At 36.7% G+C, this 19,706-nt stretch overlaps 1 protein-coding gene across 1 annotated transcript in view; it reads right to left on the bottom strand.

Annotated features, from left to right (window-relative positions):
* Window positions 1-4,744: 4,744 nt before the first annotated feature.
* Window positions 4,745-19,706, bottom strand: part of LOC148955868 (ATP-binding cassette sub-family C member 4-like) — a 31,387-nt gene continuing 16,425 nt past the window's right edge. The window contains exon 2 of the mRNA XM_089108393.1: window positions 4,745-4,859. Coding sequence (XP_088964519.1) covers window positions 4,745-4,859 — 115 coding nt within the window. The remainder of the gene's footprint in view (window positions 4,860-19,706) is intronic.

Here is a 19,706-nt window from a genome sequence, read left to right as displayed (position 1 = left end):
GGAATATTTCAGTAGTGTTTGGTTGTGGTTTACCTTGTCACAGTTACATTTTCTTGATTTTTCAAAGTTCATTTTGAATTTCTTTCGTTTAAATGCAAGAGTTGGAATATTTCAGTAGTGTTTGCTTGTGGTTTACCTTGTCACGGTTACATTTCCTTGATTTTTCAAAGTTTATTTTGAAGCATTCAAGAAACGTGATTAAACACGTTTTTAAACTACATGCTATTTGCATGCCTTTCCTTGGCACCTTTCCAAACGAGCGGGGATTCCCCGCTGGTTCCTACACATTGCAAAAAGTGAGCAGTACGAAAACTCCACGTTTTCAACTAGACTGGTTTTTTAGACAACACACCCACAGAGATGACACGCACACATAGAGACGAGACACGCACAGACACGACACACAAACAGAGTCATAGTGAGAGAGATATCCAAAAAGTTGAGTTGATCTAGGTTCACTTAGAGTGGCGCCCAACTCTAAGTGAACCTAGACCAACCCAACTTTTTGGATATCTCTCTCACTATGACTCTGTATGTGTGTCGTGTCTGTGCGTGTCTCGTCTCTATGTGTGCGTGTCATCTCTGTGGGTGTGTTGTCTAAAAAACCAGTCTGGTTCAAAACGTGGAGTTTTCGTACTGCTCACTTTTTGCAATGTGTAGGAACCAGCGGGAATCCCCGCTCGTTTGGAAAGGTGCCAAGGAAAGGCATGCAAATAGCATGTAGTTTAAAAACGTGTTTAATCACGTTTCTTGAATGATTCAAAATGAACTTTGAAAAATCCAGGAAATGTAACCGTGACAAGGTAAACCACAATCAAAAAATACTTAAAGAATACAAATAGATCATTTAAACGAAAGAAATTCAAAATGAACTTTGAAAAATCAAGAAAATGTAACTGTTACAAGGTATACCACAACCAAACACCACTGAAATATTCCAAGTCTTGCATTTCAACGAAAGAAATTCAAATTGAACCTTGAAAAATCAAGAAAATGTAACTGTGACAAGGTAAACCACAACCAAACACTACTGAAATATTCCAACTCTTGCATTTCAACGAAAGAAATTCAAAATGAACTTTGAAAAATCAAGAAAATGTAACTGTGACAAGGTAAACCACAACCAAACACTACTGAAATATTCCAACTCTTGCATTTCAACGAAAGAAATTCAAAATGAACTTTGAAAAATCAAGAAAATGTAACTGTGACAAGGTAAACCACAACCAAACACTACTGAAATATTCCAACTCTTGCATTTCAGCGAAAGAAATTCAAAATGAACTTTGAAAAATCAAGAAAATGTAACTGTGACAAGGTAAACCACAACCAAACACTACTGAAATATTCCAACTCTTGCATTTCAGCGAAAGAAATTCAAAATGAACTTTTAAAAATAAATAAAAAGTAACTCTGACAAGGTAAAACTGAGTCTCTCAATCCCCTTAAATCTCTTTTAAAATATAAAAAAAATACTTATTTTACACAAAAAATTACTTTTTTAATGACCACCAATTAAAGAAAAAACCACACGGAATCAGGCAACTGAGTCTCTCAAACCCCTTAAAGCTCTTTTAAAAGATACAAAAACTACTTATTTGACACAAAAATTTCGTTTTTAATGACCACAAAGTAAAGAAAAACCACACTGAATTAGTAAAATGAGTATCTCAAACCACGTAAATATCTTTTAAAAGATAAAAAAAATGAACACCAAGTAAAGAAAAACCACACGGAATAAGGCAACTGATTCTCTCAAACCCCTTAAAGCTCTTTTAAAAGATAAAAAAACTACTGATTTAACAAAAAAATTTCGTTTTTAATTACCACCAAGTAAATGAAAACCCACACGGAATTAGGCAACTGAGTCTCTCAAACCCTTTAATTTAACAGAAATCCTCGCTTTTTGAACGAACACCATGTAAAGAAAAAATCACACTGGCTTAAAACAACAGAGCCCCTCAAACCCCGTAAAGCCCTTTTAAAAGGTATAACAATTATTTATTTAACAGAAATCCTCGCCTTCAATTGAACGGAAAAAATATAAGAATTATTTATCTAACAGAAATCCTCGCTTTCAATTGAACGGAAAAAATATAACAATTATTTATTTAACAGAAATCCTCGCTTTTTGAACGAATACCATGTAAAGAAAAAATCAAACGGCTTAGAACAACAGAGCTGGGGTTCTGGTAAGGGACCTCACAACACCGTTCAAATGGAACTTGTGTATTATAACGACCACAGTTTCACCCTCAAGTCCTTTTCTAAAATCATCTCTTAAAATGTCTCTAACTGTTTCACCGAAATAATTGCCTAAAATAATAATTTGTTCTGAAAAGAAATAATAAAGTCTTAAAAAGTATTATAATGGGGGGCTCAGGAGGCATCGGGGCGCCGGGGGTCCTTTGGGGGTCCAGAGAACCTTTGCTGTCCGGGGGCTTCCTTCGGGGTTGGGGTGGGGGGATCGGGGCCCTTTGGAGTTGTGGTAAGGGACCTCACAACCCTCTTAAAATGTCTAACTGTTTCACCGAAATAATTGCCTAAAATAATAATTTGTTCTGAAAAGATATAATAAAGCCTTAAAAAGTATTATAATGGGGGACTCAGGAGGCATCGGGGGCGCCGGGGGTCCTTTGGGAGTCCAGAGAACCTTTGCTGTCCGGGGGCTTCCTTCGGGGTTGGGGGTGGGGGGGGGATCGGAGCCCTTTGGGGTTGTGGTAAGGGACCTCACAACCCTCTTAAAATGTCTCTAACTGTTTCACCGAAATAATTACCTAAAATAATAATTTGTTCTGAAAAGATATAATAAAGCCTTAAAAAGTATTATAATGGGGGACTCAGGAGGCATCGGGGCGCCGGGGGTCCTTTGGGGGGTCCAGAGAACCTTTGCTGTCCGGAGGGCTTCCTTCGGGGTTGGGGTGGGGAGATTGGAGCCCTTTGGGGTTGTGGTAAGGGACCTCACAACACCGTTCAAATGGAACTTGTGTATTATAGCGACCACAGAGTTTCACCCTCAAATCCTTTTCTAAAATCATCTCTTAAAATGTCTCTAACTGTTTCACCGAAATAATTGCCTAAAATAATAATTTGTTCTGAAAAGATATAATAAAGCCTTAAAAAGTATTATAATGGGGGACTCAGGAGGCATCGGGGCGCCGGGGGTCTTTTGGGGGTCCAGATAACCTTTGCTGTCCGGGGGCTTCCTTGGGGGTTGGGGTGGGGGGATCGGAACCCTTTGGGGTTGTGCTAAGGGACCTCACAACACCGTTCAAATGTCTCTAACTGTTTCACCGAAATAATTCCCTAAAATAATAATTTGTTCTGAAAAGACATAATCAAGCCTTAAAAAGTATTATAATGGAGGCTCAGGAGTCTTTGGGGTGCCGGGTGGTCACACAAAATCAGAAAAAATGTTCAATGTTCCTTTAGTAGCTATGCAATTAGATTAAAAATGAAGATATTTATGCAGAGTTTCAGGTAGCTATGGCTAAGTTTGCTAAAAAACCAGTTATTTTCTTGTGAAAACACACAAAATCAGAAAAAATAACTGAACCCCCCATGTCACTGAACCCCTGTATAACCGAAACCCCGAACAACTGTACCTCCCATGTAACTGAGCCCCTGTATAACCGAAACCCGGTACAACTGAACCTCCGAGCTACTCAACCCCATTTAACTAGTCCCCGTGTAACTGAATCGGCACGTAACTGAACCCTCGTGCAACTCAACTCCCTCATAACACTTTTCAGCCATTTCTTGTTAATTTTTTTTATTTCTAAACTATTTAAAATTGACAACACTGTGCAAATCATCACTTGTGTATTATACAATACACATTCACTCCATCTCCTCCAGAACACTTTTCGGTCATTTCTTTTTAAAATTATCCAATCGCTAATTACCCCTTTTTTTCTCCACCTTCAAATGTTCCTTTAGTCATTGCTCAGTTACCACTAAGATGTAAATTGAGTAATCCTCTCGCAATAACAAACCAAACCAGATTATACCCACTTAACCAGATCAAAAATGGCGGTCACACTAACTTGTTTTGTAATTGGAATTTCCTTCCTAAATTCACAGGTTTATGCAAAGTGCTTTGTAATTCATTTAAAAAATACCATTAAAAAAAAAAAAAAAAAAATAAACATGTAACCATGAGTTTGACCTCCAAAAAATCGATGTCACAATAGAAAACCCGTCTCTTTGAAAGGTGTAATGACCTGTAGAAATCTTTACCTACCAGAAAAACCTGTTTGGTACGGGGGCGCAAGCAAATTCATTAGAAGGACTATACTATAGAGTCTTAAAGGTGATTTTGCAAAGTTCGCATCAGGGTAAAAGAGAAAAGTAGAGTAACCTTGGCTAGGTTGTTCGCATTGGCAGGTTTCAGACTCAATCCCTCAAAAACAAACGATGCAAAGTTCGTAAAAGATGTACCTAGTCATTATGAGATTAAAAAGAAAAACTTGAGAAGTAACTGTCTTTCCACAACACCCCCCCCCCCCCCACCCGTGTCTTCCCAAATTCCAAATTAAAAATCTTCCACACATCGTTTGATGGGCTACGATATGATTAAACAAATACCTTAAATTTATAAAGATCAAAAGAGACTGGGGAAAAGGGGAAGCTCTAAAAGAAGGTGAAAGTAAGGTGAGGCGTTCACCAGAGTGTCAGTCTTATGCAGTTTCATGCTGGATGGTTTAGTACTAAGTCACCAGATGGCAGAATAAATACAACGAACTTACTCTTGAAGCTTGTTCCCAAGAGCAGAGGACCTATCATTTGGGAGGACTCGATACAAATCCTGGAGCTCTAAATCGTTTGTAGAGCCAAGCTTGAACAAAGGATTTAACCACCTATAAGAAAACAAATCAAGTTAGAATATGGCTCATATCGCATATAAAATCATGGTTGCTCCAATAGCTGTTAGCAAATATAGCAAAAAAAGAACCGCGCTCCGTCAAAAACGAAAGTTCGTCCAGCAGAAATGCAATACCTCCATACCCAGAGTCGTACAAAAAAAAAAAAAAGAAAAAAAAGAGATGCTATTGTAGTGATATGCATTTTGAACTTGAAAAATAACACTGAGTTATTTACACAGAAACTGAACGAATCTAAAAAACGGATTTTATTCGAAATTTCTTTCCCGATCTTATTATATAGTGAACTTCATAACAAGTAGCTCTTCCAGTGACTTGGGTACGATGTTAAATGATTATCTGTCACTGATCCATGAATGACGATGCAAGGTCTGGCAGTGTAAACTTTCAATCATAATTTGAATAATGCAATTCCCCTTGAAACGGGGAAAAAATTCACAAGGCTATTCACAAAAATTGAATGGCTATTCACAAGCTATGAGGCCATCCACTAAATTAGGCCCAGTGGAATCGGGATTCATTTGACTGGGTTCAAGGGACACTGATTTACCAAAAATACAGGCTAAGGGGTGGGGGACAATGACTATTTTCATTTTTTTTCAGTAATTCTAAAAATCCACAAGGGGCGTATCCCACCCACCAGTTGGCGTAGCTTCTAGGTCCCTGACAGCATCACTTTCCTTAGAGATCTCTTCCATACAAACCCAACATTTTTGACCAATGGTTATGACCTTATTATCAGTATCGACTAGTGTCATCGTGTAATATATGCGCCTCATACCACCCACGCCAGCTCTAATTCACTAATAAAATGTCAAATATCATTGGGTGAGTTACTTAATTTTGATCAAATGTATTTAGCTATAATTAACCTGGTCACATTTTCTTTTTTAAGAAAATCTGAATTTTTTTCTCCATTTTTCTCCACCCCTTCCTGGAAAAAAATAATAATACATTGAACACTTACGTCTCTACTATGGGCAAAGCTACATCATTGCCTCTGACTTAAACAAGTGAGTATAGCTTTCAAATTCCCTTCTAATGAACATTAAAAATTATCGTTTGAGAAAATGGGGGAGAATTTTCTGGAGGGGATACCAAGACCTCCAGGAGACGGAACCAAGTTCATAGGCATACAAACAGCACATGAGTCACAAGACAGTCCCAATGGCTTGAAAAATTACTCAATGTTTGCATGGTTACATGACTGAATTCCTTCTGAAGACAAATAAAATGGCAACAGTTATTTTAGATAAGAATTATAGTTACCTAATCCTGTGAAATATACAGAATAGCCATGATTATATTTCAAAAGGGTGTCAAACTCGATTCCATAAAGAGGACTATGACTGATTAATAAAAAAGAAGAGTTTTTCTGGTGTAAGTAAAGAGTGAAGATGAAACTTGAACAAAACTATTCTTTAGCAGTTTATACAACGTAAATCTGCAATATTGGTTCAAAATAAACTAAATTACCTAAATTCCTAGAATTCCTAGAATTCTCAAAAACTAGCGTTAGACTGAAAATACAAAATCAACGACACGAAACACAATCAGGAGCCAAAAAAATTCCTTAATTACCATGTAGAAAATAAAAAAATAAGATACACGTGTAGTATACGCCACTCACTCAAGTGCTTCATTTAATTAGAACCTGTTTCTTTGACGCTCATTCATAATAAAATATAACAAAATATGATGAAAATATAATACTTTAGAAACGAATTTGGACTATATATTTGCACACTACAGGTGGGGGGGGGGGGTAAAGCAGAGGGCCATCATACCAAATGAATTAGGCACAATTATCTGCATATTATAAATTAAGAATTGTTTTTTAACTATAAACTGTCCAAATATTTTACCCCCCCCCCCTAATGTGCAAATATATAGCCAGAAATATCTATATCCCATCTGTTCTGTTACTTGTCTTTTGTGTTGTCTCGCGCTAAACTGAAAAAAAAAACTAATGAAGAAACCGGTTTGTACTTGAGTTTTGGACAGCATAAACTTGAATGAGGGGCGCATAGTACACAAGTACCAAAACGAATTTATATGGCTCTCAATAGTCTTTCATTGACCATGAAATCATTAAGTTAGAAAGTTGGCCCAATAGTAACCAAAAATCTAAAAAAAAGGATTTTGATAATACAAAATACATCAAAAGAATCTGGGGGGAGTTTTTAGTTGGAAAGCTAAAGTGACGCATGAAGTAAAACCTATAATGTCCAACAGTTTTCGAAAATCTCTATTTATTTGACATGGGACAATATTGCATGCATTTTCAGTTCTTTTGAGGTTTTACACTTAAAAATAAACATTTCAGGTTTCAAATGAATTCTTAAGTTGGAAAAGGTGATCTGATATTTGTCTTTGACTAGAGGTCAAATGAGGAGATACATTGGAAAATATAGGACTAAAATAGCCCTTATCAGTACCCTATGTGTAGAAAGGAGGAAGATCTTATCCATTTTATGGATACATGTAAGGAGTCAGTGGATTTGAGAGGGGGCGGGGGTTTTCATAGTTTGGAGGAGCTGATTGGTTTGAGAACACTTTAAAAAGTAGAATTTTTGATGATTTTATAAGATTGGTTAAATTCGTTAGAGTGGGCATGGGCATACAGATTATCTTTTCAATAAATATTGACCAGTTTAAGGTTAATGAGGTAGTGAATTGTTAGTATTAATTGTTATTATTGTTATCGCTATCATTATTTTGTGTAATAATTATGTATCGGATGATATGACGTCAGAAGCCATGTCACAGAAATCCCATGTTTATTTTCCTAAGTGACCTTTTAAAGGTGAGGGTGTGTCGTGACGTCAGAGGGCGTGTTGCAGAAACATGTCTTTAAAATCATATGCTATTTGTCCGATCTGACCGTTTAAAGCGCGAGGGTGTGTCGTGACGTCAGAGGGGTCCCGTAGGAATCCCAAGTTAATTTCCCTATCTGACCATTAAAAATCCCATGCTAGATAAACTACGAGGGAGTGTCGTAACGTCCGAGGGCTGTCGTGGAAATCCCATGTAAATTTCCTAGGGATGTCACGGGAATCCCATGTTAATTCCCTATTATTACTACTTGTCTATTATCCCAACCACACTCCCATTAACCATATTGCCTCACAACACCTGGAATTCCGGAAATCTTACCAGCCGCCCGCTAGAAACAGGTGATCGCATTACCCAGGTGCGAGGGACTAGGAGCTCCACGTGTAATGGGCCGCCTGAAATCCCATGTTAATCTGCTATCTGGCTGCTCAAATCAATGGAGGGGGTACTACTCACGGGGTAACGTCAGTTGATATAGCTCAAATTTTGGCTATTTCAGTATCTGGAAAGGAAAATCGTTTTGTGGGGCCCAGACGAACAAAATTCCGGCTTCGATTTTTTGCAATCACCCTAGTTTACACAGTGCAACTGATTTACAACGTGGCAATCAAGGAAAAGAAAAACAAAACGTACATATAATAAGGGCACATGGCCGATGGACATGTGTCCATCGCGAGGGGGGAGGGCATTTTCAGGGTAACGACTATTGTGTTCAAAAGGAGCATAAAATAGAGAATCTAATGGTAGGCTACCTTTATAACATTAATAAAAAAAAAAATTTGCCGAGGGAAGTAAACAGCAAAGTTGAAACTAAAACGAGCACCAGTTTTAAAATTACTTAATAAATAGAGGTTTTTCCAAATTATTTGGGGGACTGCTCCCCTTGCCCCCCCCCCCCCCGATGACGCCACTGCCTAATAGCTCAGCTAATGTTGCAGTAGCCTGTTGGTGAGCAGAGGATTTATGAAATTACTAAGGGGGCTGGGAGGGGGAGTGTATGGGAAGGGTGATGGTAAACTTCTAGTTATAAGGGTTTTGGACCATAAGTATTGGAATGGTACCGTTTTCTTGCTTCCAAACCTTTCCTCTTGAAAAATAGCACCAAAAGGGCTATTATAGTGCCATGGTACTTACAGATGGTAAAAAAAATTCTGGTAAGTAACAGAAAGTAAAAAAGGATGGTAAAAAAAGCTCCTAGATATGAGAAATAGCTATAAAATGAGCCATTGAGCATCTCTACGATGTTCGGGTAGGCCGCTAGCCTCTGCTTTTCCACTTAAGACGTGGTACTAAAAGTGCCATTTTTAATGCCATGTGGCACTTGAAGATGGATAAATTTATAAATAGCATCTAGACATGAGAATTAGCTTTTAAATGAGTCATTAAACATCTCTCTATGATGTTGTGGTAACCCACTAAACCTGGTAGAAGAAAAAAGGTGACACATCAGTGCTACCCAAGCAAAAAAGTGATTTTCCTTGTTTTTCAAGATGGAGAACTGTAATTCTATTAAATGTTATAGACCCTGCTGATTCCAATGCTGCAATTTCCATTTCCATCTGACGCTATTTTTGAGGGGTTTAAGACTCTTTTTCGAAATCACTGTAAAAAAATCGCAATTAACTTTTATTTTTAAGATTAACCGAAATAATAGTTACCTTTTTTGAATCAGTCAGATGGCAATTTTTTCTCTTTAGTTAGTTTTTCCAATTTTTTTTTCAGTTATTGGTTACTGTGCGCTGTGATTCAGTCTTCAATAGGTTGCACCTACTGCAGCTGCAGTCATGATTATGTTTGTTTTGAGTAGAAGCCTAGAATTGGGGCCATTGAAAAGAAAACATGTTAAGGAAACAATTCTTACTTGATAATATGCAGACAAATCGTAGTTTTGAATGCGCTTTCACTATAATTTACCCCAATCCCCTTCCCTAATGTGCAAATATATAGGCTAGTCTAAATTATATATTCCTCATGTGTTTTCAGCTTCTTGATTTCGTAAGCGTTTATTCTTGTTGCAATCCTACAGATTGAAACAAGAGTGACTCCTGGGAAATATGGAGGGGGGAGTTAAAGTATAGCGAAAGCGTATCAACAATGCTTTAACCACAAATTTGTGCATATTATGAAGTACGAATCGTTTTCTTGACATTCTTCCTTCTTAATAACCTCAATTCAAGACCTTTACCGCGCTTCTTTTTAGTTTCTTTTATCGTCCTAGGGGAATATCAAGGATTATCAGCAGTGGGAGAATGGGCATGTATAGGTATATATTGGGAAAGAAGAAAGAAGCTCCCCACAATTCGCTACTCATTCAAGAAGAAATTGTTAATGATGAAACGATTATTGCTAATAGATTTGCTGAGGTTTTTCAAGTATTGGCCAAAGTGTACAGGCGGAAGTAGACCCCGAAGCCGCATCGAAAAGTCGGCGGCGCGCCGCCGAAAAAATACGGCGCCGCGCCGCCGAGCTTGCATCAGCGCGCTGATGCCGCCGCTGATTCTATCGGCGGCGGCGTCACTAATACGCCGCTCGTTTTTTTTTTGTTTTATTTTTCTCTCTTTTTTGATTATCGATATCGACCTCCGGGCGTCAACCGTCATCCCGGCTAATCTGTTTCTTAAAAATAAATATTGTTATCTTGGGCTCGCCATGTATATTGGTTCATAGGAAGGAGAAGAAGAAAAGTTTCTTGAAACAAAAATTCTACCTTCCACTTTAAAATTCTGTTCATTTTTCTTTCTGATTTTTCGGATGAAAGAGGTAGGTAAAAGAGCATTAGGCAATTCAGGATGTTGTCATAGGCAGCGCAATCGAGCTGTCTAAGTAACGACCAATGTTGGCACAGTGTATTATTATTTTTTTCCATACCAGGGCAATTCGTATCAAAGGAGTTGTCGTAGAAACTTCAAAAAGGGCTCATTTGATTGGAAATTGGAATAACTAGTACCCTTTTTAATAGTCGAAAGTGATTGGAAAGCAGCTAACACCCCTTCCACACCCACCGTTTCCCCCAACACATCCAATCAAAATTTTAAGATAGCCATTTTGTTCAGAATAGCTGATTTTCAGAGAGAAAATATGTTTTTTGAGGATGTTACTCCCCCACAACCCTTAGGGCAAGGGTTTTGTAGTTATGCCCTGGAGGTATATAAGGACTATGTTGGCACAATTTATTATTTATTATATTTTCCTATAGACCAGGGCACTTCATATCGAAGAAGTTGTCGTAGAAACTTCGAAAAGGGCTCATTCAATTAGAGATTGGAGTGGCTTGTGCCATTTTTAATAGTCGAAAATGATTGGAAGGCAACTAACACCTTTTCCACACCCACGATTTCCCGAAACATATCCAATCAAAATTTTGATATAGCCCTTCTATTTAACATAGTTTAAAGTTCTAGAAAGTAGGTATTAGAGGATAGTAACCACCGTCACAGCCCTTAGATCAAGGGTTTTAATTTTTCCCATGGGGACATATACGGTGTTTATAGGAAACGTTGTCACAGAAACTCAAAAAGGGCTCATTCGTTTGGAAATCGAAAAGTCTAGTGCCCTTTTTAATAATCGAAAGTGATTGGAAGGCTTGACATTTTTATAGTAGAGATTGATGTGGGTATAATGTATCATTTTTTTTGTTTTTGTTGTTGTTTAGACCAGGGCACTTCGTATCGAAGGAGTGGTCGTAGGAACTTCGAAAAGGGCTCATACGATTGAAAAAAGAAAGGGCTGATGCCTTTTTAATAGTCGAAAGTGATCGGAGGAACTAATCCCCCTCCCACGCCCACCTTCCCATTTGCCTTTATGTTTAAAAACTAAATGTTGCCTTAAGATTAAATCAAAATGCACTGTGTTAATGCTAATTCCCAATAAGGCATCTCAGCAGTATCCCAAGAATGACTGAGGGTATTATGTTCAAACTTTCAGGGCTTCTTCTGCTCTTAAAATTTGACCAAATCAAAATAGCGTAAGTGTATCCAAGTTATCAAAGAAAGTAAACAAATTTTTTTGAGAATGTTATCAAGTTTTCTATTTCAGGTCAACTAGATTAATATTAAATCAAAATGCACTGTATTTATGCTAATTCCCAATAAGGCATCTCAGCAGTATCCCAAGAACGACTTAGGGTATTATGTTCAAACTTTCAGGGCTTCTTCTGCTCTTAAAATTTGACCAAATCAAAATAGCGTAAGTGTAAGTGTATAGCGTAAGTTATCAAAGAAAGTAAACAAATTTGTTTGCGAATATTATCAAGTTTTCTATTTCAGGTCAACTAGAGGAGGTATGAAACTCAATTAAACATTACTATTTGTTTCCAGATTTTTATAAGGGTCTATGTTGTTAAATTTTTCTGAAAATTGTGTTCCAGCACGCAAACAGCAGGCCAAACTATTAATCCTTGAAAAAAACAAAAATATTTAAAGTATGATTTGCTTTTTCCCTGAAAAGACTATGTCAATATGAAACGAACAGAAATTAATTAAAAAAACTGTTTCCAAAAAATAAGTTTTTTCAAAGAAAAGTAAAGAACTCCATTAAACCAAAAATGAGCAAAATTAAAATCAAATAATCTATTAAGCACGAAACTACCACAAGTCAGTATCGATAAATAAATGAAACCCAAAATGAAGAAAAATTACAATAAATAGCCGAGTCAAACTCAAAACGAGCAGAAATTAACATAAGTTGGGCTTAAAACCCCTATGCCTTCCCAAGGCCAGAACATAATTTGTACTTTACTGACAAAAATACAAATGAATATACATTGTCAGTTTAATATACATATACTGATATTTAGTAATAAAACTGTTAATATTATTTGATTTATCAAAGTTATAAAAGTAAAAACATTTATATTTTTTCAGTAAAGTGAAAATTATGTTCTGGCCTTGGGAAGGCATGGGGGTTTTGAGCCCAACTTATGTTAATTTCTGCTCGTTTTGAGGTTGACTCAGTTATTTATTGTTATTTTTATTCGTTTTTGGTTTAATTTATTAATCGATGCTGATTTGCGGTAGTTTCCCGCTTGGTAGATTATCTAGAGCTAGTATGACCACTTCTTTCAGAAAAGAATTTTGGAGGGTTATTTCGTGTTGATGAGAAAAGAGGGTAAATGTGCAGTTTAGTTCCTCCTGTAGTGTAGGGCGCAGGAGCCCTATGGTGAAGGTGCAGGTTTGTTCTCCCTTATAAAACAGCTTAATTCAGCAGATACAAAGAAGAAGCCCATTTGCGGCATTCTGTGGGACCCCAAGGTCCAATACTAGTATCAGATCCCGCGAGTGGCAGTTTACGCTCGTCAAGTTCTGGCTGTACCGGCCACATGTACCACAGCTAAACGACTTTTTAGCACGACAGGACTGATAGTGACTGCAAAAAGATCAATGGCTCCAGGCAGAGTGAACAAACTCACTTTTGTTACATCAATTGTAACTGAAGTGATGTAACCGCTGATTTAAAATTGTTGGTGTTAGTAGTAATGTATCTATATATTTGAAATATACATGAAAATATACATTGAAATTGCTGTTGATTTGAACGGTACATATAAATATACATTGGAATTGCGCAAGAAAAACCCATGGCTGTGTCATTAAACTTACACGTGAATATTTTAAAAGTTGGCAAAGGTTTTTGTTATTGATAAGAAAGACGTGCAAATTGCCAAAAAATTAAGTTTTGAGGAGATTAAGTTCCTTGGCACCTTTTCATGTTTTCAATCAGATGGGTTTTGAAAGCACAGTGTGTACATGTGTGCAGGCTTTGTTATTTAAAAAATTGGACGCTACAATCGGAATTCTTTGATTGACATTTGCAAAAAGGGTTTAGCATTTGCAAATTTGATCCTATTTAGGTGGAAAAAAAGAGTTTAGCACTTACGAATACTCCAGGGCCGACTTGCTAGCAAAAAACTCGTGTGATTAACATGAAATAAAAATTTTTAACAGGCAGTGGTTTTAAAGTGTTTTTAGGGATATGGCATGACTGGGCACTATATAAGTAACAAGTAATGTTTGGATAGTGTTGTCAATACAAAATAGTTTAACGTTATACTATACGAAGAAGTAAAACAATTTTTTTATTGTTAAATAAGTAGTTCATGTATCTAGACTAGTGATAGTGGTGTACTGTGGTACGAATTGCTTGTGAAAAACCCAAATGAATTAGTTGAAAATAAAGTTTTAACAAGAAATGTCTGAAAAGTATTTTTTTGGGGGATGGGGTGATGACAGAGTGGATGTCTTAGACTAGTGATTGTGTTGTACTGTGGTACCAATTGCTTGTGAAAAACCCAAATGAATTAGTTGAAAATAAAGTTTTAACAAGAAATGTCTGAAAAGTATTTTTTTGGGGGTGGGGACGATGCCAGAGTGGATGCCTTAGACTAGTTATAGCGCTGTGTTCCGGCATAAAGTGCTTTTGAAAACCCGGAAGGATTAGTTGAAAATAAAGTTTTAACAAGAAATGTCTGAAAAGTATTTTTTGGGGGGATGGAACGATGACAGAGTGGATGTCTTAGACTAGTGATAGTGCTGTACTCTGGCATGAATTGCTTTCGAAAAACCCAAAAGAATTAGTTGAAAATAAAGTTTTAACAAGAAATGTCTGAAAAGTATTTTTTTTTGGGGGGGGGGGCGATGACAGGGTGGATGTCTTAGACTAGTTATAGCGCTGTACTCTGGCATGAATTGCTTTCGAAAACCCGGATGAATTAATTGAAAATAAAGTTTTAACAAGAAATGTCTGAAAAGTATTTTTTGGGGGGTGGGGGCGATGACAGAGTCGATGTCTCAGACTAGTGATAGTGCTGTGCTATGGTACGAATTGCTTGTGAAAAACCCAAATGAATTAGTTGAAAATAAAGTTTTAACAATAAATGTCTGAGAGGTACTTTTTGGGGGGAGGGAGTGATGACAAATTGGATGTCTAAGACTAGTGATAGGGCTGTACTGTGGTTCGAATTGCTTGCGAAAAAACCCAAATGAATTAGTTGAAAATAAAGTTTTAACAAGAAATGTCTGAAAAGTATATTTTGGGGGGATGGAGCGATGACAGATTGGATGTCTTAGACTAGTGATAGTGCTGTACTGTGGTACGAATTGCTTGTGAAAAACCCAAATGAATTAGTTGAAAATTAAGTTTTAACAAGAAATGTCTGAAAAGTATTTTTTGGGGGGTGGGGGCGATGACAGAGTGGATGTCTTAGACTAGTTATAGTGCTGTAATCTGGCATGAATTGCTTTCGAAAACCCGGATGAATTAATTGAAAATAAAGTTTTAACAAGAAATGTCTGAAAAGTATTTTTTTGGGGGGGGGGGGCGATGACAGAGTGGATGTCTTAGACTAGTTATAGTGCTGTACACTGACATGAATTGCTGTCGAAAACCCGGATGAATTAGTTGAAAATAAAGTTTCAACAGGAAATGTCTGAAGTATTTTTTTTTGGGGGGGGGGGGATGGAGCGATGACAGATTGGATGTCTCAGACTAGTGATAGTGCTGTACTGTGGTACGAATTGCTTGAGAAAAACCCAAATGAATTAGTTGAAAATAAAGTTTTAACAAGAAATGTCTGAAAAGTATTTTTTGGGGGGATGGAGCGATGACAGATTGGATGTCTAAGACTAGTGATAGTGCTGTACTGTGGCACGAATTGCTTGTGAAAAACCCAAATGAATTAGTTGAAAATAAAGTTTTAACAAGAAATGTCTGAAAAGTATTTTTTTGGGGGATGGAGCGATGACAGAGTGGATGTCTTAGACTAGTGATAGTGCTGTCCTGTGGTACGAATTGCTTTCGAAAACCCAAATGAATTAGTTGAAAATAAAGATTTAACAAGAAATGTCTGAAAAGTTTTTTTTTGGGGGGTGGGGGCGATGACAGAGTGGATGTCTTGGACTAGTTATAGTGCTGTACTCTGGCATGAATTGCTTTCGAAAACCCGGATGAATTAGTTGAAAATAAAGTTTGAACACGAAATGTCTGAAAAGGATTTTTTGGGGGGGGTGGGGGCGATGACAGAGTGGATGTCTTAGACTAGTGATAGTGCTGTACTCTGGCATGAATTGCTTTAGAAAAACCCAAATGAATTAGTTGAAAATAAAGTTTTAACAAGAAATGTCTGAAAAAATTTTTTTTGGGGGGTGGGGGCGATGACAGAGTGAATGTCTTAGACTAGTTATAGTGCTGTACTCTGGCATGAATTGCTTTCGAAAACCCGGATGAATTAGTTGAAAATAAAGTTTTAACAAGAAATTTCTGAAAAGTATTTTTTTTGGGGATGGAACGATGACAGATTGGATGTCTTAGACTAGTGATAGTGCTGTACTGTGGTACGAATTGCTTGTGAAAAACCCAAATTAATTAGTTGAAAATAAAGTTTTAACAAGAAATGTCTGAAAAGTATTTTTTTGGGGGGTGGAGCGATGACAGAGTGGATGTCTTTGACTAGTGATAGTGTTGTCCTGTGGTACAAATTGATTTAGAAAACCCAAATGAATTAGTTGAAAATAAAGTTTTAACAAGAAATGTCTGAAAAGTATTTTTTGGGGGGTGGGGGCCATGACAGAGTGGATGTCTTAGACTAGTTATAGTGCTGTACTCTGGCATGAATTGCTTTCGAAAACCCGGATGAATTAGTTGAAAATAAAGTTTTAACAAGAAATGTCTGAAAAGTTTTTTTTTTTGGGGGGGGGGGGCGATGACAGAGTGGATGTCTTAGACTAGTTATAGTGCTGTACTCTGGCATGAATTGCTTTCGAAAAACCCAAAAGAATTAGTTGAAAATAAAGTTTGAACAGCACAGGTCCGCAACGTATTTTTTGGGGGGGTGGGGGCGATGACAGAGTGGATGTCTTAGACTAGTTATTGCGATGTACTCTGGCATGAATTGCTTTCGAACACCCGTATGACTTAGTTGAAAATAAAGTTTTAACAAGAAATGTCTGAAAAGTATTATTTTGGGGGATGGAGCGATGACAGATTGGATGTCTCAGACTACTGATAGTGCTGTACTCTGGCATGAATTGCTTTCGAAAAACCCAAATGAATTATTTGAAAATAAATTTTGACCAAGAAATGTCTGACAAGTTTTTTTTTGGGGGGGGGGCGCCCAGGCCAGAGGGGATGTCTTAGACTAGTTATAGTGTTTTACTCTGGCATGAATTGCTTTAGAAAACCCGAATGAATTAGTTTAAAATAAAGTTTTAACAAGAAATGTCTGAAAAGTATTTTTTGGGGGGTGGGGGCGATGACAAAGTGGATGTCTCAGACTAGTGATAGTGCTGTACTGTGGTACGAATTGCTTGAGAAAAACCCAAATGAATTAGTTGAAAATACAGTTTTAACAAGAAATGTCTGAATAGTATTTTTTGGGGGATGGAGTGACGGCAGATTGGATATCCCAGACTAGTGATAGTGCTGTACTGTGGTACGAATTGCTTGTGAAAAAAAACAAATGAATTAGTTGAAAATAAAGTTTTAACAAGAAATGTCTGAAAAGTATTTTTTTGGGGGATGGAGCGATGACAGATTGGATGTCTCAGACTAGTTATAGTGCTGTACTTTGGCATGAATTGCTTTCGAAAACCCGGATGAATTAGTTGAAAATAAAGTTTTAACAAGAAATGTCTGAAAAGTATTTTTTTGGGGGGATGGGGCGATGACAGAGTGGATGTCTTAGAATAGTGATAGTGCTGTACTGTGGTACGAATTGCTTGTGAAAAACCCAAATTAATTATTTGAAATAAAGTTTTAACAAGAAATGTCTGAAAGTATTTTTTTGGGGGGTGGGGGCGATGACAGAGTGGATGTCTTAGACTAGTTATAGTGCTGTACTCTGGCATGAATTGCTTTCGAAAACCCGGATGAATTAATTGAAAATAAAGTTTTAACAAGAAATGTCTGAAAAGTATTTCTTTGGGGGGTGGGGGCGATGACAGAGTAGATGTCTTAGAATAGTTATAGTGCTGTACTCTGACATGAATTGCTTTCGAAAACCCGGATGAATTAGTTGAAAATAAAGTTTTAACAAGAAATGTCTGAAAAGTATTTTCTGGGGGGGGGGGATGGAGCGAAGACAGAGTGGATGTCTAAGACTAGTGATAGTGCTGTACTGTGGTACGAATTTCTTGAGAAAAACCCAAATGAATTAGTTGAAAATAAAGTTTTAACAAGAAATTTCTGAAAAGTATTTTTTTGGGGGATGGAGCGATAACAGATTGGATGTCTCAGACTAGTGATAGTGCTGTACTGTGGTACGAATTGCTTGTGAAAAACCCAAATAAATTAGTTGAAAATACAGTTTTAACAAGAAATGTCTGAAAAGTATTTTTTTGGGGGGATGAGGTGATGACAGAGTGGATGTCTTAGACTAGTGATTGTGTTGTACTGTGGTACCAATTGCGTTCGAAAACCCAAATGAATTAGTTGAAAATAAAGTTTTAACAAGAAATGTCTGAAAAGTATTTTTTTTAGGGGGTGGGGGCGATGACAGAATGGATGTCTTAGACTAGTTATAGTGCTGTACTCTGGCATGAATTGCTTTCGAAAACCCGGATGAATCAGTTGAAAATAAAGTTTTAACAAGAAATGTCTGAGAAGTTTTTTTTTGGGGGGGGTGGGGTGGGGGCGATGACAGAGTGGATGTCTTAGACTAGTTATAGTGCTGTACTGTGGTACGAATTGCTTGTGAAAGACCCGGATGAATTAGTTGAAAATAAAGTTTTAACAAGAAATATCTGAAAAGTATTTTTTTGGGGGGGGGGCGGTGACAGAGTGGATGTCTTAGACTGGTTATAGTGCTGTACTCTGGCATGAATTGCTTTCGAAAACCCGGATGAATTAGTTGAAAATAAAATTTTAACAAGAAATGTCTGAAACGTATTTTTTTGGGGGGGAATCTGAGCTAATTAGGGTTTTTGACCGTAAACTCTAGTTTTTTGCAAGAAAATTATGGAATATACAATTCTCTGGTTCAAATGTGAAACTTATGTCCTTTTTAGGATCGAAAAAATAAACTATTTCTGTAAAATCTGAGCTAATAAGGGTTTTTGACCGTAAACTCTAGTTTTTTGCATGAAAATTATGGAGAATACAATTCTCTGGTTCAAATGTGAAACTTAAGTCCATTTTTGGATCGAAAAAATAAACTATTTCCGTAAAATCTGAGCTAATAAGGGTTTTTGACCGTAAACTATAGTTTTTGCAAGAAAATTATGGAAAATACAATTCTCTGGTTGAATAGGTGAAACTTAAGTCCATTTTTGGATCGAAAAATAAAACTATTTCTGTAAAATCTGAGCTAATAAGGGTTTTTGACTGTAAGCTCTAGTTTGTTGTAAGGAAATTATGGAAAATAAAATTCTCTGGTTCAAATATGAAACTTAAGTCCTTTTTAGGATCAAAAAATAAAACTATTTCTGTAAAATCGGAATTAATAATTCAATATTTTTTTTTCATAAAAACAAACTATTTTTTTAAAACTTCGAAATTTTTCAACTTTATTTATTTTTTCTTTTTGTATGTATCTTAAAATGTCAAAATATGCTTACAGTTCTAACAATTGTGCTCTATGACTGGTCAGAGACACGATTTAGCTTTCCCACTGACATTCTATGATCGTTTATTGGCACTAGCTACCATACTTCATTCATTAAATAATTATTTTTTAAGTAATTTAAAAATAAACGAATAAGTCTTATCTTTAAAAAAAACAGTAAACATGGAACATTTTAATAATCTGTTCATATAACAAGTTTATTGTAGTTTTGGATGCCAACAAGGAGAAGTATATAAACTATGAAACAAGTACAAGTGGTAACACTATTGGAAATATATGCATGCATTGTCATGACAGTAAGGAATTAAATTTCTTTGGAATAACCAAAAAATTCAACTCTTATGATGGTGGTTATGCGAGATTGAGATCTCCAGAGATGATTGCACTCAAAGAGAGTGCTAAGATAAAAATAATTCTTGATGATAGAGGGCAAT

Source organism: Artemia sp. Qi Xiang Cuo, chromosome 2, assembly GCF_049724085.1.
Source record: "Artemia sp. Qi Xiang Cuo chromosome 2, ASM4972408v1, whole genome shotgun sequence".
NCBI lineage: Eukaryota > Metazoa > Arthropoda > Branchiopoda > Anostraca > Artemiidae > Artemia > Artemia sp. Qi Xiang Cuo.
This window is presented reverse-complemented; position numbering and strand designations above follow the sequence as displayed.